At 40.1% G+C, this 26,893-nt stretch overlaps 2 protein-coding genes across 6 annotated transcripts; both read left to right on the top strand.

The window, feature by feature from the left end:
* The first annotated feature begins 238 nt into the window (after positions 1 to 238).
* Positions 239 to 11,565, top strand: ganc (glucosidase, alpha; neutral C). Its single transcript, XM_014989162.2, has 25 exons — positions 239 to 378; positions 625 to 687; positions 766 to 868; positions 1,660 to 1,787; positions 1,886 to 2,062; positions 2,181 to 2,184; positions 2,277 to 2,343; positions 2,928 to 3,024; positions 3,094 to 3,277; positions 3,621 to 3,765; positions 3,862 to 4,097; positions 4,182 to 4,308; positions 4,411 to 4,490; positions 5,485 to 5,628; positions 5,709 to 5,805; positions 5,893 to 5,994; positions 6,738 to 6,912; positions 7,123 to 7,191; positions 7,656 to 7,720; positions 7,808 to 7,884; positions 7,950 to 8,024; positions 8,169 to 8,282; positions 8,927 to 9,039; positions 9,153 to 9,256; positions 10,622 to 11,565. The coding sequence occupies exons 1-25, from the start codon at positions 350 to 352 to the stop codon at positions 10,729 to 10,731; spliced, it is 2,685 nt and encodes an 894-aa protein (XP_014844648.2). The 5' UTR covers positions 239 to 349; the 3' UTR covers positions 10,732 to 11,565.
* Positions 11,566 to 12,500: 935 nt separating this feature from the next.
* Positions 12,501 to 26,867, top strand: capn3a (calpain 3a, (p94)). 5 transcript variants are annotated; one of them, XM_088002707.1, is made up of 21 exons: positions 12,501 to 12,752; positions 13,016 to 13,085; positions 14,219 to 14,337; positions 15,318 to 15,451; positions 17,117 to 17,285; positions 17,459 to 17,533; positions 17,623 to 17,717; positions 17,826 to 17,903; positions 18,473 to 18,633; positions 18,805 to 18,974; positions 19,088 to 19,099; positions 19,238 to 19,446; positions 21,995 to 22,031; positions 22,141 to 22,218; positions 22,338 to 22,395; positions 22,695 to 22,759; positions 23,137 to 23,205; positions 23,384 to 23,462; positions 24,194 to 24,310; positions 24,538 to 24,596; positions 26,132 to 26,867. In XM_088002707.1, the coding sequence occupies exons 1-21, from the start codon at positions 12,501 to 12,503 to the stop codon at positions 26,156 to 26,158; spliced, it is 2,133 nt and encodes a 710-aa protein (XP_087858833.1). In that variant the 3' UTR covers positions 26,159 to 26,867. The 5 variants fall into 5 exon arrangements, with proteins under 5 accessions (XP_087858833.1, XP_014844670.2, XP_014844661.2 ...); XM_014989184.2 differs by having other exon boundaries at positions 17,459 to 17,542; XM_014989175.2 differs by having other exon boundaries at positions 17,459 to 17,542; positions 22,695 to 22,768.
* The last annotated feature ends 26 nt before the right edge of the window (positions 26,868 to 26,893 follow it).

The following is a 26,893-nucleotide window of genomic DNA, read 5'->3' as shown; positions in this document are numbered from 1 at the left end:
TAATATTTGTATTAAATATATTTTTACTAAATAAAACAAAACTAATATGTTTCCTTGCGTTTTTTTTGTTGTTGCTACAATATGTTTTTACTGCCAAGCTTGCCACTCACAATATGGCGGAGTCACTACGCATCCACTGACACGACGTAGGATTTCGTTTTATTTTGAAAATCCTCACCGTACGTTGGATTTTTGTTGCGGATTTGACGCACTCACTTCCTTCTTCTACACGCTCAGCCTTCAGCTGTCAATAGGAACACGTTAACTCATAAAAAACCAGTCATTGTGTTTCACTGAAGGAGAAAGGACCACAGTAAACAGCTGCTGTTTCTGTCCGAGTTTGCTTGAAATGGCGGCAAAGAGCGAACCTATTATTAGGTATTTGCATGTTGCTTCATGTTATGTCTGTCCTGCAACTTGACCTTTGGCATATTTTGATGAATAAAACTGAATGGAGAAAGTTTAGATTTGCACATTTAATGCTTTCTATTAAATGAAAAGTATATGGGTATACTAATTCACTAGATTTTAGGTTTATTTACTTTTTTTATTCACCAATTTTGCATGTAATTTTTTAATAGCTGAATAATGAGTGTAGTCTTTTCTTTTATAACTGGGTTTCAGTGTTGTCCCTAATGATGAGGGGAAGGAGAAATTCAAAAAAAGTGAGAATGTTGCTTTTTACAGGTATGTATACAATATTTTTAATGTGACTTTTTGATTGAGAAAGATCCATGCGCTTATAAATTTTGATCTACTTTTGAGGCGACAGATCCAGGGTCCAAACCTGAAATACCGACTTCTTTTGGATTCCCTTGTCCTCACGGAGAAGGGCGCACGTTTTGAGCTTTTGGAAGATGGCACAAAGGTTGGTTTACTGAAACTCAACAGGAAAAATTATCCATGTTTTTTTTTCCACATTACATATACTTTATATTGGGGGTAATTTACTCAATTTACAAAGCAGAGCCAGGATTAGTCCAGCAATAAACCTGAGGGACAAAACATTTTCATAAAAAGGATGTCAACATCAAAACTTAACTTTTTTTAAAATTAATAATACAAAAGCAGATGAGCCAGACTGCGTCCGCATCAGCATCAAGGGTCAAGTGGTTGTCGACAATTGTACCAAGATATTTCCAATGTTGCACATCTACTGTGCTGTTTATGTTTAATCATTCTTTAGGAAACCTAGCCTCTGGCTGAGGGAAGCCAATGTTTATCTGATAAGGAAAAGGGAAAAGTTATTTTTGTACTTCATAAAAATTTATGGCACTTCCCAACAGACTAAAGGTTGCTTTTAAAATAACCCTACGCTTGGGTAAAATACTGATGATCAAATTGGTTTTTATTAGTTTAAAACTTTGACAAAAACATGAAAGGACTTGTCTCTTTGTCATCTTGTCTTGAATTTCTGTCTTTCTGTGAAAGTAATTCAAGAAGGAAAGAAATCCTTTTAAGAAATTGTATGAATTTCTCGGTGGAAATTCTTGAAATTTCACTCATTCTTCATGTGATGTAGATATTTTTTTGATGACATTTATACAGTTGTATCTCTTTGATATAATTTCTCTCTGCCTCTTTGGTCTTCATCAGAAGATCCTTACCCTACCATCCAAATAAACAATTTTCTTCATGAACCATTTTTTTTATCCACAGACCAGACTGCTTCTTTCTTTGACACCTTGCAAAAACGACACCGTAAGGATTGTAATAGACGAGATCTGGCCCATCAAAACTCGTTACAGAATTCCAGATGTGTTGACCGGGGAACCTCCAAGTGAACAGTAAGAGCTACCGAACTTCCAATATCCCCTTGTTCCGATTATGTTCAGCATTTCTGCATACGAGCATCACTGGAAACTCACCGTTTTCTTTTTTGCAGGTTGAGAGTGGAGAGCAAGACTAAGGACTCCGTCACCCTGTCCTGGTCTTCAGGACAATACCAGGTCAGAGTGTGGCACTTCCCTTTCAGGCTGGAGGTTTTGTGTGATCAGGAAGTGATCGTCACCTTCAACTCCAAGGACAAACTGTGGTTTGAAAGCTTGCAGAATAAACCCAGGTGAAGTTGTAAGACAATCTTTTCATTCTAACAAAGATGGTGGTCCTATAATTATTTTAAATGTCTTTTTTGTTGTTTTTGTATTATTTTTTTTTAACCTGGCATCATCACAATGTAGTAAGGTGAGGAAATAAGAAAACTCAAAGTGCAAATTCAGGCTTTTCTTTATGAAAACTTCATTTGGTCTTTTGGTTGCTTTCTGCTTCTGTTTCAGCTTGAAGAGGACAAGAACTCACTGTGGAGGGAGACTTTTAGGAACTTTGAGGACATCAAAGCAAACGGTTTGCACCCACTTTGGGTTTTATTTCATTCTTTTTTGTTTTCTTCTCTATTTGTATTCCAAAACTTTCATTAACCCTTCAATCTTTTCACGGTTGTCACGTAGCAACGACAAACTTTGATGTGTTAGTGACCGAAACACAGCAGTGTACTGCAGTTACAGCTGTAGGTTGTAGTCTTCTTTTTTCTCACCACATGCAGACCCGTTGCTATAGCAACTGATTGACAACAATGTTACTAGTGCGTCAGGATTTAACACCAAAAAACACGCAAAATGTTTCCCATGCAAAGAACAGAACATTCACTCAGCTACAGTTTTATCTTTTCAGGATTTTAAAAAAGTAAGACCAAACCTTCAAAGTTACATTCTACTTTGTGTTGATCTATCACATAAAATCCCCTCAAAGTAAATAAAGGTTTGAGGCTAAAACTCAACAAATGTGAAAAAGTTCAAGACATTGACTGATTCTCGAGTTTGTACCCCTTTGGTAACCAACTGCTTGCTTTTGGGGTTTCATCTTTATTACGACAACAAATCCTGAATGTTGATTTAGTTATTTAAGTACTCTATTTTTATTTTTTCCAGGTCCCAGCACCCTCGGCGCAGACTTCTGCCTTCACGGGTTCCAGCATGTCTACGGTCTGCCGCAGCACGCAGACAGGCTGCGGCTCAGAGACACCAGGTGATCACGTCTCACATCGTCGGTGTCGTCACTTCAACTGTGACATCAACGATGTATTTCCTCCTGCAGCGATGGCGAACCTTATCGGTTATACAACCTGGACGTGTTCGCCGCCGACTTGTACTGCCGGCTCGGTTTGTACGGATCTGTGCCGCTGATAGTGGCTCACAAACCGGACAGGACCGTTGGCGTGTTCTGGCTGAACGCGTCGGACACGTTCATAAACATCCAGTACTCCCCATCCGACCTTCAGGTAAGCTTTTCTCAGTGAGATGAGAATGTTTTTTTTTTTCTATAATTTCTTATTTTTCAAGGAGGAGAAGCAACATTATACAGCTTTCATGTTCAAGAATAATTACACTTACCCTGCTACCTGCACATTGTAGTTCCAGTTATAATTTTTCCTCATTAATTACCGTTTTTATTTATTTCATTTTAGTTAAGTATAACAACCTTTGTGAATGCCATCTGGTTAAAAATTGAAAATTTTCCCCAAAACAAAAAAGGCAGTGAAGGATTTTATCAAACTTTTCGCAATGCACTGCAACTTTTTCATGTGCAAAATGATTTCCAGCGCCAAACTCTCCGTCTCGCAGGGCGGTGAAACGCCTCCGGTGAAGAAGCGGCGGCTGCGGCGTCAGACCGACGTCCACTGGCTCTCGGAGAGCGGCGTGATCGACTGCATGATTCTGCTCGGGCCCGCGCCCCGGCAGCTCTTCAAGCAGTACGCTCAGCTCACAGGTGCGCAAGTGGTTGTTAATTTATTGGAACATTTCGCGCATCTAAAAAAATAAAATAAAATTTAAAAAAATCACTTCTTGTTATCTTGCCGTTTAGGATATCAAGCCATGCCGCCGCTGTTTTCCCTCGGTTACCACCAGTGCCGCTGGAACTACAACGACGAGGCCGACGTGAAGGCCGTGGACGCCGGGTTCGATCGCCACAAGATCCCGTACGACGTCATCTGGCTGGACATCGAGCACACGGACGGGAAGCGCTACTTCACCTGGGACCCCGCTCTGTTTCCCAAACCGGTGGCTCTGCAGCAACATCTGGAGAAGAAGAAGCGGAAGGTCGGTTGCAAAAATTTGCACAATTTACTGAATTTTCCTTTTGCTTTGAACCTTTTTTTGTTTGTTTGTTTGTTTGAATTTCAGATGGTTGTGATAAGTGATCCGCATATTAAGGTCGACCCTGATTGGCCGCTCTACCGTGAGGCCAGAGATGGAGGGCATTTTGTTAAGGACAGAGAGGGGCAGATCTTTCAGGGAACATGCTGGCCAGGTGATGCCTGACCAAAAACTGCACCAACCTCTGAACACTTTGAAGAAAGAAGAAAAAGCCAAAAAAAATCCTAACTGCAGATTGTCTTCGCCTTTCTCACAGGCGAGTCGTCCTATCTTGACTTCAGTTGTCCTGAAACCCGAGCGTGGTACTCCAGGTGCTACAGCTTTGATAAATACAAGGTAATGATCAACAGAGAAAGTTTGGCTTATGATCAGGAGAAAAACACGAGACTGGCCCTTTAATGATGGGTCTGTTTAATACCTGCTCATTTTCAAAAGGTACTTTTAACTGACAAACAAAACCCACCTGGACGTGTATTCTGATTTATTGAATATGACTGCACAGTGGAGGATCGGTGATGATACGGGCTTCTGATTTTTCCAAAATTCCCCAAGAACGTTGTTGGAGTTCACAGCATCATGAGTTCTTTTACAAGCCAGAAAATCCAAAAAATATATATTTTTATTTCAAAATGCATGATTGGGTTTCTCAGCAGGTATTTTCAAATATGATGGCAATTCCACACAGAAATGGGTTCAAAGACTTGGGTTGCATTCACACCAGCCATGTTTAATCCGCTTTAATCAAACTCTAGTTTGTTTGTCTAGAAAGTCCAGTTCGTTTTTGAAGGTGTGAACACACAACCAAACTCTGGTCTGCCTAAAGACCCTGGTCTCGGTTTGGTCGCAGTGAACTCTGGCGCAGTTTGAATGCAAGCGGACCAGAGATCGCTCCAAAAGCAGGAAGTGGACTACAGCGCAGGGCATTCTGGGTCAGTAGAGTCAAAATAAATGCGCAAGTCTAGCACTACAGGGGAAAATGGCTGGTGTTTCACCATAGACAAAAAAAAAGAAATCCTACAACCGCTAAAATCTGATGCTACTCCACTGTTGTTTACATTTTGTGAAGGGGAAAGTTGCGCTGATCTTCTTTGGAAATTTTTGCGCCGTTTCTTCCAGTCGTTCTTGGCGCAACACCACCACGGGCAAGGAGGTGAATTGGTTTGAATCGTTTGACACAGTGCAGTGAGAAAGCGAACCAAACCGAAAATGTAAAATATTATCAGAGAAGAATTAACGCTATCAACGGGCAAAACATTACAACCAAGAAGCAAAAACAAAAAAATAACACTCACTGACTCGACCACATATTGTGATCCTGTGTGTCATGAAGGGATCGACGCCGTCGCTGTTTGTGTGGAATGACATGAACGAGCCATCCGTCTTCAACGGGCCAGAACAGACGATGCCGAAGGACGCGGTGCACCACGGAGGCTGGGAGCATCGGGAGCTGCACAACCTGTATGGCTTCTACCAGGTCCGCAGGTCTTCTCTCCTAAGCTACATTCACTAACATTTACTATTTAAGCTAAATCGTGTCATTGCGCGCTCTTGCAGCACATGGCCACGGCGGACGGTCTGACGTCCCGCTCAGGAGGCACCGAGAGGCCGTTTGTTCTCACACGCTCCTTCTTTGCTGGGTCACAGAGGCTGGGTGAGGGACTCAAACTGGATGAATTTTTTAGACTTTGTGTCTCATGAACCCAGAACCAGACTTTTTTTGCTTTCATGTCGAATGCAGGCGCAATATGGACCGGCGACAACGTAGCCACCTGGGAGTATCTGAAGATTTCACTGCCAATGGTTTTGACCCTGAACCTGACAGGCATTGCATTTTGTGGAGGTAAGCCTTGGTTTTACTGCTTAAATTGTGCATGTTAATGTAAAAAAAAAAAAAAAGAGTTTTCGACAAATCTGTGTGCACATTTTTGCAGCCATTCTGTTACTTCAAAGAAATCTCATTACTTTGCGCATTGGTTACATTTCTTTTAGGGGTGGGCATTTATTGTATCGCTTATTATTCATAGAGATAATTTTCTTAGCGTGATAACAATTTTGATTTATCAATGTCACGATAAATTTTAATTAATGATGTTTTAACCCCCCACCCCCTTCCCCAAAACTGTCCATGTTATCCAGATTGAAAAACTGTAATTTGTAAAAGCACTAAAACCACAAGACAAATATAATAGTTTTTATTTGCTGCTCAACAATAAACAAAGCAGAATGAGTTTAATTAAACAGATAAAGAAGTCAGTGTTTTGCAGGAAAGGTAAGTTTAAATAATTGTAGAGCTAAAACTTAAAAAGAGAAAGGCATACAGTTGTAAAATTCTTTTGATCGTGGATGAAAGTAACTAAATATTCAACCTATTCTCAGCAATAAGAGCAAGAATTGGCTCACTGTTTCTTTAAAAATGTTTGCTATACTAAGCCAGGTCCAATTAATTAATTAAGAGTAGATTTGATTTCTCCAAAATCAGTTTTTACACTTAATATCTACCATTGCAAGAAAATTTTAATGAATTAGTAATAATTTCCCTCTAATTAATGATTATGATTAATGTTTTTTTTGTGTGTGTTCCAGCTGATGTCGGTGGGTTTGTTAAGGATCCAGATCCAGAGTTGTTGGTGCGCTGGTACCAGGCAGGAGCTCTGCTGCCGTTCTTCCGCGGCCACTCCGCAAACGACACAAAGCGGCGGGAGCCTTGGCTTTTTGGGGAAGAGGTCACCGCGGCGATACGCACCGCCATCCAGCAACGGTAAAAAAAACAAAACAAAAAAAAAACATCTGAGCAATTTTTTAGATGTATTTAATGCTTAAAATTCCACAATTTTCCAGTCTTTTTGAGATGTTTTTTTAAACTTAAATGTTATTTTTAATATCCTTCAAAGGTATTTGGCAAAACCTAATCTAAAATTAGTGGAAAATGTATTAAAAGAGAATTACTTTGTCACTCCTCTGCTTCCAGGTACTGCTTGTTGCCGTTCTGGTACACTCTCTTCCACTTCGCTCACACCTCTGGTATGCCTCCAGTCAGGTTAGTGATGCTGCCCTCTGCTGTTCACCTACAGAACTACAGCTAAAAACGTGCTGCGTCTGCGATCTGCTGCAACCTGCAGCTCAAGAGCCAGAAGTGACTCTAGGGACCCTCCACTCCACAATGGCTCTTGATTGACTAAAATATATTTAATAATATGATAACACAAGATGGTTTTAGCATTTTTTTTTCAAGAAATAACTGCATTGAATCTCCACTTTTTAAATTTATTATTGCCATTCAGTTCAAAATTTTGTGCTTTTGTATTTTTTTCTTTTTGCACAAATATTAAGTATTCATTCTCTCTTTACAGTTTTTATGTGTTTTTTCACATTTATGTCTCTAAACAAGTTTTATTTATCTGAATTGAGTGCAAATATGGCTCTTTGGATTACTTTTACTGGGATTAGATTTATTATTCGTGCCAATCTGCACAAAAACGTAAAACATTCACTCTCTTGCAGACCTCTTTGGGTGGAGTTCCCAGAAGAGGAGAGCGCCTTCACCGAGGACAACCAGTACATGATTGGTGATGAACACTTCTTCGATTCACTTCTCCATATTGAAATATTACACATTTGTTTTTTCTGAAGTTAGTTGTTTTTGTCTCACTTAGGGGGAGCCCTGCTCGCCTGTCCTGTGACGGAACAAGGCGCTCAGACAGTCAAAGTCTTACTTCCCGGCTCTGATGAGGTAAAGGCGTTTATAACTGTAACCGTTTATGAATATGGGACATTAAAGATTTCCTTCTGTCATAGATTTGGTACGACATCAGCTCTGCAAAGGCGTACAAAGGAGGAAAGAGTTTGAGTCTTCCTGTCAACCTGGACACAGTAAGCGTTTGCCGTGGTTTAAATGGCATACACCGTTTTCTCACTGTTGTCGAATTCAGGAAACAGATTGTACTAGAAGCCTAACCCGAAAGATCAAATCTTGTTCCAGTTAAATGTGTTTACAGCTAAGTTTACTTTTGGCAGGTTCCAGTGTTTCAGCGGGGCGGCTCGGTGGTCTGCAGGTCAACAGGAAGCGGCACCTGTACGGCCGACTACCAGAAGCTACCTCTAGATGTCACTGTGGGCCTAAACTCCCAGGTAGCAACTCAGACCTGATGCAACAGTAGCAGCTTAGACCAGATAGATTTAAAACAGCTATTCCCAAAAACATCAAATATTAGTAAACATACAGTAAATGCTAATATTTACTGTACACCAAAATGTTAATGCTACTCTATTCTACTTTATGATATCAAATCTACTAAAGTACATAATCACATATTTGTCTCAAGAGTCCTCTAAAACTATGGATAGTGAAAGTCTACATGGTTAAAGTTCTTGCTCTTCAATGTCAGAATTTTTTTTTTAAACTATCAGACAAATTTTGAAACATCGGTGTGGAAAAGCAATGAATTTTTGAGAGAGCTGATTTGCAGGAGCCCCACAAATTAATATCAGCAAATTAACACTGCGGATATTTTCTCACCTTTCTCAATCAATGAAGTATTTCTGAATTGAATTGAATCAGCTTTAGCACGTGTAGTAACAGTGTGGCTCTTCTGATCTGTGTGTTTTTCAGAACAAAACCGAATTTTATGACCAATACTTAAAGATTTGCCATATTTCAGAAGTGTCCTCCATAAACAGACAAGATGTGTTTTCAGCTAAACCTTAGAGAGTTTGCTAGCATCCTTGTGTTTTGACATGGAACATTTCTACCCGTGTTGCTCCTCAACGTTCAGGCCAGTGCAGACGGAGAGCTGTACCTGGACGACGGCCACTCCTTCGAGTACCGTGACAAAAAAGCCTTCTCCCTGCGGCGGTTCAGCATGGCGTCGGGCCGTCTTCTCTGTCGGTGAGTCACGCTCCTGAAAACGTGAAAATTCTCAAGTTGAGGTTGGGAAAATCTGCTGCTGCTGACTCAACGCGGACTGTTTTGACATTTGCTGTTGCGGTTGCTTCTCCCAGTTCAGCCAGTGAGGAGGGGAGGTTTGACTGTGACACCGTCGTTCAGTCCGTTTCCATCATGGGAGTGAAGAGCAAGCCGACCACGGTGAACGTCCACGTCCCAGGTGAGGACGTCCACGAAATGAGCACATTTAACTCGTACCGAAAGAAGTTTGAGTGTTTCAAGGGAAGATTTGTAAGTTTTACAGCACATCGGATTATAATACATGATGAAACCGAGCAAATAACGATGTGAAAACCAAATAAGGTTCCTTTGTTTTGAACGTCGTTAAATTTAATGATGGTTGTTTCGGCTGCTCTCTGCGCAGCTCTTCTCCAGCAGAGAAGTCCACACAGCAAAAACACAGAATCCTACCAAGTATTTCTGGTTTAGTTTCTAGTGCAAATATCTTAGCTTTGTCTCATTTCAAGTCTACTAACTTACAAGTAACTTTTCAGCAAGATATAGGAGCTTGTTTTAAGTGAATAACTCTTTGAAAAAGTACTAGCTATAAGTGAAATAACCTGCCAGTGGAACAAGACATTTTTTTCCATATTATAACTTAAAATGTCTTGTTCCACAGGCAGGTTATTTCACTTATAGCTAGTAATTTTTAATCACTATTAAGGAATTATTGACAGTTTTTTTCTTATTCAAGGGTACTAAGATATTTGCACTAGAAACTAGACCAAAAACATTTTATCTGTATCTGAGACTGGAAAAAATGTGAATTTTGAGACTTTCTATTTGTTACATTCTTGCAAAATTGATCATCTCTCTAAATCAGTGATCAAGAGTGCTATATTTCTGATCGAACCTTCCCAGGCAGAGCAACTGGAGTCATGTTGAAGTAAAAAAAAAAAAAAAAAAAAAAAAAGAGGATAAATAAATAGTTTACTTTGTGTATCTGCAGTAGCCTTACACCACCACAGGGGGCTCTGATCCTTCCCATGCCTGCCATTAACTGTGTTTTTATTACACATGTGGCCAAAACTTTGTCAGTATTCCACTAAAAAAACACACATTTCCCAATTGTGGTGTTTCAATTAAATAAGAAATACAATGAAACTCACACGTGGATGAGTTTGTTCACTCTTTAAGTGATTAAAGAACATGCCACGCCATCATCCTCCTACCACTTCCTGTCGTCTTCTTTGTGGTTTCCACCAGTAGTAACTTCTGGTTGTTGAGTATGTGACTCGTGTGATGCGAAAAAAAGTGCTTCCATGGCAGTTTTGCAAAAAACACCAATTTCGATACAGTTTAAATAAAAAAAAAACTCATCATAGCACAAAAATATTTTAGTGAAAAAGGTTAACTTTTTTGAAATTGCCACGTTTCAATTAACCAAATTCATTTTCAGAATTCCAATTAGCGCAATCATACGGTCAATGGAAACAGCTATTGTTAAGTCAGTTTTGTAAGCTTCTTGCCTTAAAAGTTGCTTTAATTTAAAGCTAAGCAAGCCTTGTTCTGATCTTCTCACCAGGTGCTAAATCCATCTCTGCGTCCTTTGAGTTCCTGGAAGCCTGCTGCAAGCTCAGACTGAACAACCTGAACGTCAGAGCGACGACGGACTGGGACATACAAATCAACTGATCCTGGAGAAATACCTGACTGCTTTTCCTTTGGCACTGATTGCGTATTCCCGCAATGGGAACAGTCAGGAATACGATGGTTGCTAATTTTATCAGTTGAATGGGACAATATTTGACCTAATGAATGTGACTGCTTGGACTGATGAACTGTTTTGTTGCTAGTGGAGCTGCAGACAAATATCAACCAGGTGTGGGCGATTTTACATTACTGTAATCATTTTAACTCTTTTCGTGTTCAGATTTTGACTTGTGAAGTCATTTTCGGATCAAAGTTTTTTCCTTAAACTGCTCCTTGTTATAGTTCAGAAGCTAAATCTACTGTCTCCTGCAAAAATCCTCCACCTTACTGGAATGTTATTATGTTTAAAATTTCAAACTTGACTAGAATTTAAAGGGGGTTTTGTGAAATATGAACACAACGTAGCACATAATGCGAAGAGGAAGGTAAATGATATATAGTTTTGAATCATGGTTCAGTCAAAGTCTAGATAGAGCTTATTGAGAATGAGCTGCAGAGTGATGAAAGTGACGGGTGAGAAAGAGAGGAGAGAAGAAAATAGGCAACATGGCAGCTAATATTGAACATCGCAATATTTACTAACAAGATTTTCTGATATTTTACAGCTCTTCAATCAGAATAACTTTCTAATAAAAATAGAAAACACATACTTGTAGGATTCACAAAAAGAGGTAAGATCAGTCCAGGTTAATCTTTAAGAAGATGGCAGGAAAGCAGCATAATTTAAGGCATCATCTGTTGAAAATTGTTTCTTTTTGGTTCCTTATATCCTGTTCTTTCCACTTTAAGAATTAAAAGAAGAATTAAGACGTTTAATTCGGATGTTTTTTTCTGATAATTTTGGTTCTAATCTCAGAATTTTAACTTTTTTCTCAGAATTCTGACTTTAACCTTCTGAGATAAAAAGTCAGACTTAGTTTTTTCAGTGACCCTAAACCTCTTCCATACAAAAAAGGGAATCAGTTCAAGAGAATAAAAAAAATGGTAAGGTAGCGTACACTTATCCTGACAAGCTGAGATGTCATCAGTATGTTGACTCATACTGATGAATGACTCTTTAATGTCAGAGTGCCAGAGATCTTTTTAGTAAAATCTATCTAATTTGTACTACAATCCAATCTTCAAGTCTCAGACTTCCTTCTTAGTCGAAACGCAAAGTAAAACAATGATATTCCAATGAACAAGTCTGCTTTGTGTTATTATTACCATGACGACTTTACCAACATTTCCGTTATCGTCAACATGTGTTATCTGGTACAGTGACGAAACTTTAAAGAGAATATAACACGGGTGTTGCTGCCCGTCACAGCGTCAGCCTGCTCCGGTTGTGCTGAGGCTGCTCAACGCTGAGCTCCATTGAGAAGAGGTTTAAAGGGCTTGAATGCCTTCTGCTGAGGCAGGGCATCCACCAGCCGCTCTTTCCATGCCCTCTGGCCTTTGTGTCACCCAACAATGATGGCAGGGCGAGCGTCGGCCAATGGGAACGCAACAAAACAGCTGTTGATGTGGCCCGTGAGTTTGTGGCGTTTGTGCGTCCAGGTGAATGGCCGCCCAAAGGTGAACGTTTCTTTCACGCCGCGTGTGACGAAGGGGACCGGGGGGAGACGTCACGCAGAGGAACAGCCAATCGGATAATAGCCGTTTGGATTTATGCCAGGGTCTTTTTGGCTTGTAAGACTTTCGTACAGGTGACCAGGGCCAGTTTTTTTTCCTCCCCCCTCACAAAAAAATTGAAGGTCTGCCGAGTGGAGATGCCATACACGCCATCTGGCTTTTTCTGCGACCGGTTGATCCGGGAACGAGAACGGAGAGACGGGGAAGGGTCCCTGAACAAGCCCATCCGGTTTAACGGCCAGGACTACAACACCCTGAGACAGGACTACCTGCAGAGGAAGACTCTGTTTGAGGATGAAGCTTTCCCCGCCACAGTGGAGTCTCTGGGCTTCAAGGAGCTCGGACACAAGTCCAACAAGGTCAAGAACATCGTCTGGAAGAGGCCTAAGGTAGGTCGGGTTGGCAGGCGGAAGGGCAATCTCACAAAGTTGAAAATAAGATGGGGTGGCCCACATTTGGGAGGTAGGACATGATTTTTTTTATACACAAATTTTATACACATCAGCAAACTTATGAAATAATGTTGGGATTCAAGTGAAGCTATCCAGGAAGAGGCTTTATACCTGTTTTTTGAATGTCTTTCACATTAAACCGTCCATTATAGTCCACATTTAACCTGAAATTAACGTTCGTTTGTGTTTTGTTTTTGCAGGAAATCAGTGAAAACCCTCAGTTCATTGTCGGAGGAGCGAGTAGGACAGACATCTGTCAGGGAGATCTTGGTAAACTCTGTCTCGTTAGATTTTTTAAAACGCATTTGGAACATCAGCGGAACACCACTCAGTCTTAAAATCTTGTGCTTCTCCCTATACTTTCAAAAGATGACGTTCAAAAGTTGAATTTATTTAATTCTTTAGAGTTGAACTGAAACGGCGGGAATCTGATTTTATTGTTTTTGCCTTATTGACATTGATGGTGGCTCGCTGGGTGAGAAATTAAGCATTCTATTTTTTTTAGATGGTATAGAAAACACAGAAATGATAAGAAGCTATTTAAAAAGAAACTGTTTTAGACATGTTTGCATTTTATTCAGGCTGGGAGATAGCGAGCGAGAGCAAGACTTAAAGCAGATAACGTGGAGGCTAAATGTACAGCAAAAGAAAGTTTGACTTTATCCTCTAAAGGTTTCTAGGTTTCAAAATGGGGCAGCAATTTCTAATCACAGAGATAATTTCAAAATTCTCCTGAAACAAAAACAGAGTGAACTTTAATTGATTCCAGCCATGTGAAAACTTAAATCATTTTACTTGTTTATAAGTATTAGTAAAACCTAATCTGACACCAGCTGCTCTTGCTCGTACAGCGGCTCTTCACCTCTATAGATGATTAACGACTAGTTTCAGCTGGAAGGACAGGTTTTGGACGGTTTGGCTGAAACTAAATTACATAAAAACGAGCGACGATTATTGCAACAACAATCTGTATTCTCAAAAGTAACACAAAAACGGTTGATTATTCCATATCCCACGTCTCCCCTGCATTCGGCCTCTCTGCCTGCAGCAGCCTCCCCGTTTTGTGCTTACTCTTTTGGAAGGGAATCCGACCGGCAGCACTTCCCATTGTTGTTCCGTTCACACAACAAATAAAGGGGACCAAAGGGAACAAAAGTCTTGGCAGACACTGTTAATCATTCCCTGTTGTAAAAAAAAAAAAAAAAATGCACATTGTTCTCGTGTGACAGTTACAAAAGTACAACGATCAGCACTTAGCAGAAAACTTTCCCTCCTGCAGGACAAAACTTATCGATATATTCTGGGCTAAATATAGTCGTAGGTAGAAATTGTGGCTCAGAAGCGCTCATGTTGGAACGTTCTTTACCTACGGGCATTGTTCAAAGTTTGTTTTCTCTGTTTAGGTGATTGCTGGTTGTTAGCCGCTATTGCTTGTCTCACCCTGAATGAGAAGCTCCTCTATCGGGTTGTTCCCCAGGAGCAAAGCTTCACGGAGAACTATGCCGGCATCTTTCACTTCCAGGTGTGGTCATCTACTTTAAAAAATAAAAATTTCAGATGTTCCGTTGAATGTCTATTCTAACAGAACGTTTAGTATTTCGTTATAAATACTAAACGTTCTTTTGTTACTTTCGAGCCATAAATATCTTGCATTTTCCTGGGTTTTTACGTGGTAGACCAGCAGCAAGTGGTGAATGATTGTGAATCGTAAAGACAATAATGCATTGTTTAGATTGTTTTTCTATGACCGATATCTGAAATATTTGTCTTGCGTTTAACCTGTTTTACTTTGATCCCATTAAATAAACTCTGGTACAGCGGCTGCATTCAGAAGTCTGTTTATAAGTGTGTATAATTCCATTTCAGTGAAAACCTAGTTGTTCTTTAGTAGAAGTTTGTTAGAGAAAATGTAACACTTAGAAATGCCACAGATCTGGCATTTATAAAAGAGCGGTAAGAAAACAATACGGTGCACAGCTTTCCAGCGGGACACCAGTTCTAAGCATACACTGTTCTGCGCGTTCAGTGGTCCAGTCAAAGTCTCCAGATCTCAATCCAGTTCAGAATCTGCTGCAAGATGTGGAAATTTACGTTTGTAGATGTTCTCCATCTATTTTGACTCATCTTGAACTATTTTACTGAGAAAAATAGACAAGAATTTATGTTATTGTATGTGTGAAGCCGGGACAGAAAGGCTATAAGCCGTAATCACAACGAGAATGATGCATGCCACACTTTTCAGATGCTTGAAAATCGCGTCTCTTTTTTTCTTCCACTGCTGCTTTGTCTTGGTTTGTCACATAAAATCCAAATGAAATATAATGAACTTTGTTTTTTTGTAATGTAACAACATATAAATGTGTGGGAGCTACAAGTACTTTAGCAAAGTACCATAGTCACAAAGTCCAATAATAAACAAAAGAAGAACCAGTAATGAAGGGCTCACCAAACATACTCAGACATTGTCATCTATCTCATGTTTTTGGACTCTCTGTATTTCAGTTCTGGCGTTACGGCGACTGGGTCGACGTCGTCATTGACGACCGCGTCCCGACTTTCAACAACCAGCTGGTCTTCACGAAGTCCGCCGAGAGAAACGAGTTCTGGAGTGCCCTGCTGGAGAAGGCCTACGCAAAGTAAGTCGTAATACCTTAGCATAAAAGAGCAGAGGCATTACGAGGTGCTTTCAGCTGCTGCACTGCGTTTATCACTTTTCATTATTGCATATAGTTTATATTTACTGATGTAGCATTTCTTTTGTTTCTGTGGATGTGAGTTTGGATGTGTGTTTTTTTTTTTTCAAAACAATTGTGGATCACTATTGTTAATTACAATTTTTTTCATTTATGGTTACATCTAGTAGTTATCCTGCACCGTGTCAGGAATTTCTTTATTAATTAATTGAAACTGTGCTGATGTAATACCTGTAAGACTATGGACCTTTATTAACGTAGTCTACAGACATATTTGTATGTTATCTCTTATGTCAAAGGTATTGGAACAAACCTGGGAAGGTTCAGTGGATAAAGACGGGATTGTTGGGGCTGTGAAAGCTTCTAATTAACTAGATCAATGTTTTTTAATCATGTCTCACCATTAATTGTTACTTTAAACTTTTGGACAAATTACAGAAGAAGTTAAAGGCAGATTTACAGATCTTACAGTAAAGACTACATGCTGGCTTACAAAATGTTGCTAATGGCTAAATTGCTCAAAAAAGACATTTGGAATGTTGTTTTTTTTAGAAAACCTAAGAGTGGGATCTTTGTGGTGTGGTCAGCTTTTGTCAGATCTTACTCTTCTCTAACACAAAGGCTTCAGGCGTAATAGGGTTGCTAGTATCTCCAGGATCTAAGGCTGCACTTCCTTACAAACTCTTCTTACGATCTTCCCACCATACAGGCTGTCTGGAAGAGTCTGTGGAAGCCAACTTGCTAAGACAACCTCCTGATTGGTGAACCTTGTCTCAGCAAACTGGAAACATGGAAAGAGAAGCAATGTCCAAGTTGTGGTTATTGTACATCTTGGTTCTTAAGAACAAACTAGTGAAGTGAGGGAGTCCATTGCTGAAAAGGCTTCAGTTTTAGTAAGCCAATAGGAACTGTGGCTATCATTGATTAAGATGGCCTAACGCAATGCTGCAAGCTGCTTCGATTGGCGTACTCAGCATAAAAGTGAGCGTTTGTCAAGCCCTAGTCACACAATTCTGGTTTGGATTTCACATACTTGCCTGGATGTTCAGTAATGAGCCCAAAGTCTGAATAAGCATTAGAACTATCAAAGTTCACTCCTACAGAAAAAGGAAGAATGCAAAAACCTTCCTGATGGGAACTCTCTGATGGGAACTAATGGGAACTCTCTGATGGGAACTAACGTTGGGGAGCAAGCGACAACCCTGGAAGCTGAAGAAATGTTTTGATTTCTAGATGTTTCACCACACAAAATTAAGTTACTTGGTCCAGAGTTACAACTCAATCTGGGTAGCACTGAGGAGATGATTTTGGCAAGCTGAAGCGGGTAAGAATTGGTGACTAAAGGAGACATTGACCTTTATGTCCGTATGGTATCTGACGTTGTTGCTTAAAGGCGTAATTAGAGATGTGTTCAGCCAGAACTTGAAAGTGCTTGATACCCAATCCTACATGTGTAGCACCAAGTAAATTGCCCAAAAGGCAACTAGCTTTTTTTGCGTTTAGCCTTATTTATTGATCAATGTACGTTGCCCCTTTTTAAATAAACACATTTAAATTGACAGGAGAAAAAGTGACCAAAGAGTCTCTGTTGCCTGTTGCTTTGTCTAGGCTTCACGGCTCTTATGAGGCCCTGAAAGGCGGGAACACCACAGAAGCCATGGAGGATTTCACGGGAGGCGTCACAGAGTTTTATGAGATGAAGGAAGCTCCGAAAGAGCTTTATAAGATCATGAAGAAAGCCCTGGAGAGAGGCTCACTCATGGGCTGCTCCATTGATGTGAGGGATCAGTTATCTTACTGTGACTATATAAGATAAGACTTTTTTGGAGTATGATGCAGGAGTTTTTGTTAGTTAGAAGTGTAGTCTGTGTGTTGCTTTTATGTTTTCTCATATTTTCTCTTCCTCTGTTCTTGGTTTCTTCTTGATTTTTGCTCAATGATTGGCTTTAGTCTCTGGTTCCTGCTCGCTTTGAGACCCGCACGGTGACGGGACTGGTGAAGGGTCACGCCTACTCTGTGACAGCGGTGGGCGAGGTAAAGCCGGCGGCTCAACTGGAACACATTCGGTTCCACAGCGTGCGATTCACTATTTCCATCTCTCTGCATCACGACAGTGTAAACCCTCCCAGCAAAAGGAGAACAAAGTTCGTCTGGTGCGTCTCAGAAACCCATGGGGTCAGGTGGAATGGAACGGCCCCTGGAGTGACAAGTGAGGATTTCTTTTTTTCAACACTTTCCTTAAAGGTTTTATCCCCAGTCTCAGATATATGTTGCTTGTTAAGGAACTTACATCTTCTTGTTTGTTTATTTCCAACAGCTCCAAAGAGTGGGCGAATCTCTCTAAGGCTGACAAAGACAAACTGCAGCACCAAAACGCAGAGGATGGAGAGTTCTGGTGAGTGTCGGGTTATTGAACATGCGACTGCCGTTAAGATGTTTAGATTTGCTTAAGAATGTTTAAAAGTCCAATAAACGAACTGCTGAAGAGTAAAAACTAATTATTGGTTGAAAGCACCTTTCAATTTAATTTTAGTACCCAGTCTCCGTCACTAAGATAACTTTGCCAGTCAGTTATCTGTTGTCCACAGCCATATGTAGATGATCCTACTGTATTTCTGTCAGATTTGGTTCTCCAAAACTTTAATTTTTCTACTGGTGAGCAAATCCTTTGGGGTTATTTAGAAGCATTTGGTGTGCACAGACATTTTTGGGGGGCAGGAGATCAAGTGGGAAAATATAAGGGAACCTTGTGAGTTACATGGGACCGCCGGCTGGCTGGTGTGAGATTTACTATGGCCGGTCTTGTTGGGCAAAATTAGAAAATATTTGGGGCATTGGTAACGTAGGACTTTAAATACAGAAACTGTTACTTTGGGCCACACACAATACAACAAAAAACTCAAAAGGGCACTTTTGAGTTTCTTTTCATTCATGATGTCTGTTGTACTTTCTGCTCTCCTTCAGGATGTCATTTGAGGACTTCAAGAAGAATTACACTAAGATTGAGATCTGTAACCTGACACCCGACGCCCTAGAGGACGATAAGATCCACAAGTGGACGGTTTCTGTGAACGAGGGCCGCTGGGTGAGAGGTTGCTCCGCCGGAGGCTGCAGGAACTATCCAGGTGCAATAAAGCTTTTTATGAATCAAAAATGTCTGCTTTCATCTGTCCAGTTGATTAAAACAAGAACAACAACAAAAACTGAATGGCTTTTGCAAATCAGTGCAAAACCATAAAAGGTCAAACATGAAAGTTTGTTTCATGTAAATGTGAGAAGATTTGATTGTTCTGCAGACACCTTCTGGACCAACCCTCAGTACCGCCTCCGCCTGCTGGAGGAGGATGACGATCCGGACGACAATGAGGTGGTCTGCACCTTCGTGGTGTCCCTGATGCAGAAGAACAGACGCAAAGAGCGAAAGATGGGGGCCAATCTCTTCACCATTGGATTCGCCATCTACGAGGTGACGGATTTAACATAAACCTACTTTTGTTTAAATATGAACTGATGGAATTTGATTGTTTGAAATAATAAATCTTCTATTTGTTTCCACTGCCGCTTGTATTCTCTCCACAGGTGCCAAAGGAGGTGAGGAAGGTGTCAACAAAACATTCGTCAGTTGTATCCTGCATTTGCTTTTAATTGGTTATCAAAGGGATTATTGTCTAAACCTGATCTTTGCTTGGTATCCGTGCTTTCGCCTGTCGCTGCGGCTCATCTTTGCAGATGCACGGAAACAAGCAGCACATGCAGAAGGACTTCTTCTTGCTCAACTCCTCCAAGGCCCGCTCCAAGTCCTACATCAACCTGCGGGAGGTGACGCAGCGCTTCCGCCTGAGCCCCGGCGAGTACGTCATCGTGCCCTCCACGTACGAGCCGCACCAGGAGGGGGAGTTCATCCTGAGAGTCTTCTCTGAAAAGAGGAATACCTCAGAGTGAGTGAGCGACCCGGAGGGTTGTGATGTAGTCAAAAAACAGGTCTGTAAAGTACGACGGTGTGTTAGGGCTATAGTAGATAGAAAAAAAAGAGGAATTAATTTCCAACAAAAAAAACAGAAAAAAAACCCCCCAAAAAACCCCAGGAAAATCCATGATGGAAATTTGTGAGCTCCAAAAGTCAAAGATTTGTGAGAAAAAATAAACTCTGAAAGTTTGAGATCATTCTCAGGAATTTCAGATGCCTCGGAGTCAAAAGTCAAAAATGTTAACATTTTTTATTTTTTGCAAAATTTCTGAGATTAATCTCAAAATTTCTGAGTCATTTTCTCACAAACTTTCAACTTTTGAAGTTCAGAAATTTCCTTTAATTGTACATAAAATTTCTAAGATTAATCTCAATATTTCAGAGTATTTTGGGGGAAATGAATTACTGTTTTTTTGTTTTCTATCTACAATGGCCATCATATGCTGTCATATGGTAAAGGACAAATGGGGGGTAAATACTTTTTTTGTGTGGTGAAGGCCGAATACTTTTTAATATTTCTGATGTTTCTTTACATGCTGCAGAAGAGGGCTGGGTATTGCTGGAGGTGTCAGAACTAAAAATGTGTCAGACTTCAGGAATCTTTTCCCAAAGTCTTCCTGAAATGTTGCTACAGGCCTTTTTTTAATGTATTAGAAGATAAAACATTAAAGAACATATTAAAATTGGGAATCAAATTATGTGCTGTTGGTTTCAAGTGAGAAATTGGCTGTAGGTGTTCAGTTTGATGCATTTAAGGACTAGAAAGAAATCAGGGCAGATTCCTGTCTTTTCTGACTGATTGGTGCATCTCTGCTAAAGTAGCCATGTTTATAGTGAATTATTTAAATTCTGTAAATCTTTAAGTTCAATCCTAACCCAACCTTCATCAGAGAAGTTTTAAAAGTATCATTTCCAGCAGTACCCAGTCCTACTTCCTGGATGTCACTCGGTTTTGATTTCTCGCTGCTGCTGCTGCTGCTGCTTTGTGTTGTTGGGTGGTGACCACATGTTTGGGTGGGAAAGAAAAAAAAAAAAAGAGCCCCAAGAGCGAACGATTTTAACGGCAGTTTGATTTGTAGAACTGGAAGAAATCGGCCCGAGTTCGAAGCTGTTATGGAATCTTTTTTAGGACAAGCGGCTTCCGATATGGGCGTGATCCGGTAAACGTTCGAACGACTTCGTGCTGGAAGATCTAGCCACTGGCGTGAACCACCGGAGGACGAAGCAGCAAACAGGAGGGATAGATGTGCACAGTTCCTATCAGTAATACTGGTGTAAATCCCTGGTCAAAAGTTGACACATTAATTTGGAACGTCTCATTGCAACTGTTTTTAGTTTTTAGAAACAAGAAACAGGTGAACGAGTTTCACTTTACTGTGGATTTTCTATAATCCGCGGCAATTATTTCTATAATTTTCTATAATTTCCAAACCCAAATTGGATGCATGTTTGTGGTCAAACACAGTTTGTGTCAAATTTTTAAGCATGAGGCTAAAAATGTAGCTATTTGGCCACAATGCTCAGAAGTATGTTTAGAAGCATCAATATGAGTTTGTTAAAGCTTAAAAAAAAGTGCATGGCATCGATTGGCATTTGTTGGAAGAAGTTTGAAGTTTGTCCAAATATTCGTTAATTTTGACCCTTATGTTTGTTCTTGTTTCTACTGCAAATATCTTAGTACACTTGAAACAAGACTAAACTAACTTACAAGTAGCTTTGCAGCAACATAAAGGAGCTTGTTTTAAGTTAATAATTCATGAATATTGATGAAAAAGTCCTAGTTCCTCTGGGTTCACTTTTTCGGAGGCTTGCAAAAGTATTCAGACCCCTTGAATTCTCCCATATTTTGTCACATTGCAACCAGAGACATAAGTATGTTCCCTTGAATTTTAATGGGAAAGTAGAATACAATTGTGAAGCAGAAGGAAAATTATACATGATTCAAAACATTTTTTTACAAATCGAATTTCGAGAAGTGCGACCAGTTGCCTTCAGAAGTTGTCTGACGGCTAATGACTGACTAGAGTCAATACATATGGAAACATTCGTGGGGTATGAACACTTTTGCGAACCACTGTAACACGACATTTTTTTGCAATGTTATAACTGAAATAATCTGCCAACATTAAGAAAGCTCTCCATATCTCGCTGAAAAGCTACTTTTGTTTCATTTTAAGCATACTAAGATATCTGCACAAGAAACTAGACCAAAAATACTTTGTAGGATTTTGTGTTCTTTGCAGTGAAAATCCACACACACAAAAAAAAATCAAACATGTCTTCCCAATTTGAGTTTTCAAAACTTATTGAAGTTGTAAGTTGTGTTATCATTCCATCCTGGAAAAAGAACTGTTCAAATGAATCAATAGAGGCTTAAGATGGCCATGATGAGAGGATGCTACAGGGTCACCTACAGCTGCAGGCTGTAGGAAGCACCAGGTACCAACATGTAGCTCCAGGTGTAGAAGAGATGCTGCTGGTGTCAGCCTGGTGACTGCTGTTTGTCCGTTTTCACCCAGGGAGATAGAGAACAGGATCGAAGCGGACCATCCTGTGGTAAGTCTGAGTTCGCTTCGCATCATTTTGGGTTGGAACGACAACATTTTGTCTCTTCGCTTGTTTGTTTTGGGGGGTTTTTTCTTATCGAACCTCGTTTCCCCGGCAGCCGGCTCCGGCCTCGGCGGGGGAAGAGAGTGAGGAGGACCAGCAGTTCCGGACTATTTTTCAGGAGATAGCCGGTGACGTGAGTGCAGACGGGCGGAAACGGGAAGCAGAAACTCGCATGATTTGTTTTAGGATCAGCTGTGTTGACGGCAAAAGTGTATTTGTGCATCAGTCCGACGCTCGTTCTCTCCCTCCCAGGACATGGAGATCACAGCGAATGAACTGAGAAACGTTCTCAACAGGGTGATCACCACGCGTAAGTCCAACACTTTTGATACGTCACAACTGCAAAGCTTTGTGTGTTATTGGAACTTCATGAGACGCCTCATCAGAAATTAGTGACTATCTGAAAGGAGAACGCAAAAGAACTTTATAAATGCGTCCCATCTATAGTTACATTAAAATCTAGATGCAATGCCAGGCGTTTCCAATAGGTCACATTGAAGTTTGTGGTCGTTATTATAGTAAGAAGTGACAAAGTTCAAGTAGTAACTTTACTTTTCCAAGAAAAGTGGTGTCTTTTCAAACATTTTTTCCATCTTGTTTTCCCTCCAGATAAGGACCTGAACACGGAGGGCTTCAGCCTGGAGAGCTGCAGGAGCATGATTGCTCTGATGGACGTATCCTTTGTATCGAGCGCATCAGGCAGGCTGTGTTGTGCACAGGAGACGCAACCTGCCGAGACCCGTTGGTCGGGTCGGTGACGGCACCTTGGCAACGTCTGGATTTAACCGAAAACTCTACTTAGCCTGGAGGAGACGGCTCCTGTTTGATACAACCAACACGGGGCAGAGACTAGCAATTATTTCAGTAATGCTGAATATACTGATAGATTACCTTTGAGAAAATGCTCCCCCACATTCCCTACTAAATGCCTCACACGATGTTCGTCATTCATGGATAGTCAACAGGGTAAAATGAAAAGAGGGAAAGACTTCCATTTCAAATTAAAAGCACGCAATGGTGTGGAGTTTGGTCTTAACCGTGTCCATTTAAGATGGACGGGACAGGTAGACTCAACCTGCAGGAGTTCATACATCTGTGGAATAAGATCAAGCAGTGGCAGGTGGGAGACGTTCATGTTCATTTAGAATAAACAGCTGAGTCAAATGCAATAGCAGTGTTTTGTAGTGTTGGCGTCAAATTTTTTTTATTTTTTTAGCTGGTATTTTTCATTACGAGCAGTTGGGCTGGGATGATATTCAGCTGTTTACGCGACAAATTCATATGTTCCTGTTTTCCAGGGAATCTTCAAACATTATAACGCCGATCAAACCGGCAGCATCAACAGCTACGAGATGAGGAACGCCGTCAATGACGCAGGTAGGAGCAGACAGGAAGTAACTTGGGTCGTCACTAACGATGCGCCGGGAAAAAAAATCGAGTTTAGTTTGCCAACATCATGAGAAGCACAACCTTTTCATATTGTGTCACATTGCTTCAGTGTTTTATTAGGATTTAATGTGATGATCCAACAAGAAGGGGAAAAATAAATGAAACTAGAAAGTTTAAACACCTAGAGTTGTCTTTTGAAGAAGGGAACTTCTCATTTTTGTTGACTATCCACTGTAAGAAATTTATTTATTTATTTAATTCAGGTTTAAAGGAAAACAAAAACTAACGTAACTTAACTTAAGTCATATTTTACCAAAGGAGATTTTTCTTTCTTTAACCTAAATTATCTTAATAATTTAACACACTTGCTAACAGAAAATGCATACATTGCTTTCTGTAGGGTATTTGTGGAAAATTATGTAAAAAACAAAAACACAGAAAACAGGTTTCAGTTATTCAACACGAGCCAATGGATCTCATTTTATAGTGACAACATGAGCATTATACCTAATATTTTATGACTCGGGCTGAAACCACATGTTTAACTGCATAATTTGACTCTTAAGGTGCTCCGTTGTTATTGTCGCGTCACGTTTTTGCTACGAATAAAAAGAAAAATTTTTAAAAACTGACTGTGAGATTCTTCTTCACCTGCAGCCTAAACTCATCCTCTAAATGTTCTTGTCACTGTACAGCCATGTGTCTTATGTCCTGTCCAGGCTTCCGTCTCAACAACCAGCTGTATGACATCATCACCATGCGCTATGCCAACGAGAACATGAACATCGACTTCGACAGCTTCATCAGCTGCCTGGTTCGGCTCGAAGCCATGTTCAGTAAGTCAGGCTCTGATTGGTTGTCCCTGCAGATGGCAGTAGGACCACAGGAGGGAGGCGGAGAAGCTTGATTTTGTTTTTTTTCTCTTTTCACCTATTATTTGTCTCATGTCATACAGTCACAACAAAGTGGCAGTTTTAACAAATATGTGAAAAAATATGTTGTTATATACTGCAGCTTTAACAAATGTTTAGCAGCACTTACAGTTCAATGTTTTCCTTCTCAGGGGCCTTCCAAGCATTTGACCAGGATGGAGATGGAACCATCAGACTCAGCGTCCTGGAGGTACGAAGCCATCATCACGCCTGCATACACACTGTGGCATGACAGCCAAATTAACCATGACACAAATGTAATATTCTGACATATTTATCTGACGCCAACCACAAGTTTACACATGCACAAATAATCTTCATCATGAGAGACATTTAGGTTTGTCTTAATGGATTTCAACTGTTGTTCAGCATCCAGCCTGAAATAAATAAGTACAAGAGCAGGTTGCAGAGAAACTACAAACTTTTTCTTGCCATCATCAAGCTTTCAACTGATTGATTTAGTTGGAGGTGTTCAAATCTAAGAACACAATACTATGCTAGAGATAGCATCTTCTGAGTATTTCACTGCCAGAGTGGAATAATGGAGGACAACCTTCAAATTCTACAACTTTCTATCAAAACACCAACTAGATAGTTTACGCTTGGAGACAGTTGGGTGTTCCAGCACCAAATGGTTTGGAGTGGACGAAGGTATAAGTTTGGAGAACCATTCAGAGCTCCACCATATTGAAAATGAACGGACTATGCCAATGGTTATGCCTCATGGACCAAAATTAAAATTTTAAAAACACAAGTTGGTTTTTAAAAAATATCTTAAATTGCTTTTTTACATGCTCACCAAAAACATTAAATATTAAAAAAAACAAAAAAAAAAAAAACAAAGTTGTTAGACCTACAACTACAGAGCCCGTCTGGTGACACGACCGGGAAAAAAGTCGTTCCTATGAGATATTAAAGTCGTTACCACGATTTTCTTTTCTCCTATGTCTCCAGACGGGCTCTATGCCGCATAAAACATTCAAATATAAATTAGAAATATCCCAACAACGGAATATAGGCCACTCTTTGAAAACGCTTCTGTATTTAGCTTAGCTTAGCTTAGCTAGCTTTAGCTCACCGTGACTAATTAAGCCTAGCTAACAATAACATTTACTTTGGATAAAAATCCCTGTACGTTGTGTTCCTTCTTACTGTGAAACTAGAATGAAAGAAGAACAAAGTGCTCACGTAATTTTTTGTTTTCATCTTAAAATTTGTAAAAGAAGAAAAAGAAAGTGTTTCCTCACATCAGCTGCCTGTGCTATCTGGCTAAATCTGTCTCATTCTTGACCACAAAAATATCAACAGGCTGAACTTTTACAACCAACCAGGACATCGGTCAAAAATATCCAGCAATGCTAGAATCTTTCTGGTGACTAAACACAAGACATTTTTAGTGGGGGTGTTCATATCATTTTGACAATACATACAAACTTTTGCACAATGTTTTGCATAAAAAAAAAAAAAAAACATAAAATTTGTTTTGTCATTCAAGATGTTGTGCATCACCCTGGTCCGTTTACCAGCATCCACAACACAGATTCAGTTTTATATTTTCACATTTTTAACTTAAACTGACTTTCTTCTTTATCTGTAGTGCATTTAAACTTAGGTTAAAAAAAATAGAAAAAAAGTATTCTAGCACTGCAAACTGAACCATAAAAGATTTTTCTTTATTTCTACTAAAAAAAAAAAAAAATGTTTTTCTTCTCCCTCCGTCTGAAGTGGCTCCAGTTGACCATGTACGCCTAGACAGGCCCACCTTCTCCCAGGTGAACTCCACTCCACACGAGGACCAGACCTGCCAGCCTTTACCTCAGTATTCAGGGGGCCCGACCGCCGTTGGCTTTCATCCACATCAACTCACCTCCAGAAGTTCCAAAGGACGTCTTCACCTCCACTGTTCTGTTTCCACCATCACCACATCAGTCTCTTCTCAGTTATTTTTTTTTTGGAGATCATCACCTGTTGTACTGTTCTTTTTCTCAGGCAGCAAACACAACCAACCTCTTTTTACTGTCACAATACCTCACAGAGCCCCTCTCTCATGCATCATGTTTTCTTGTTTTCTTCTTATACCACTCATCCCTCTGACCTGGGCTTAATATTTCTCACATTCAATTTTCATCACGTTCTTTTTAACCACTCAGTTTTGTTGGTAAAAACTTTTACTGATCCATGTCGCATACAGCTCTCTCCGTGTTGGAGAAACTCAGGCCTCCTCTGTTCCACCTCAGCAGGGCTTCGCTCCCGCTGACTGTCTTTCAGTTTTTAAGCTTGATTAAAGATCAGAAATATGGATTTGAAAGATTATGGCAAAAGGATGAACTGCAGCTTTTTGTGATTCATTTCCCCCCTCCCCTTACTTATAAAGGCTTTGGTCAATTGAGTGTACCACATTTTTAATCATCTTAACCCAATAAATAAATATGTAGCTGTTGGTTTGACTGCTTTCCACCATGTCTGATTTGAAAATATTTTTGTTAA

This window comes from Poecilia mexicana, unplaced genomic scaffold (genome assembly GCF_051168715.1).
Source record: "Poecilia mexicana isolate PSO_F unplaced genomic scaffold, ASM5116871v1 scaffold_22, whole genome shotgun sequence".
In the NCBI taxonomy this organism is placed as follows: Eukaryota; Metazoa; Chordata; class Actinopteri; order Cyprinodontiformes; family Poeciliidae; genus Poecilia; species Poecilia mexicana.
The sequence above is the reverse complement of the archived record's forward strand: the minus strand, read 5'-3'. Positions and strand labels throughout refer to the sequence as shown.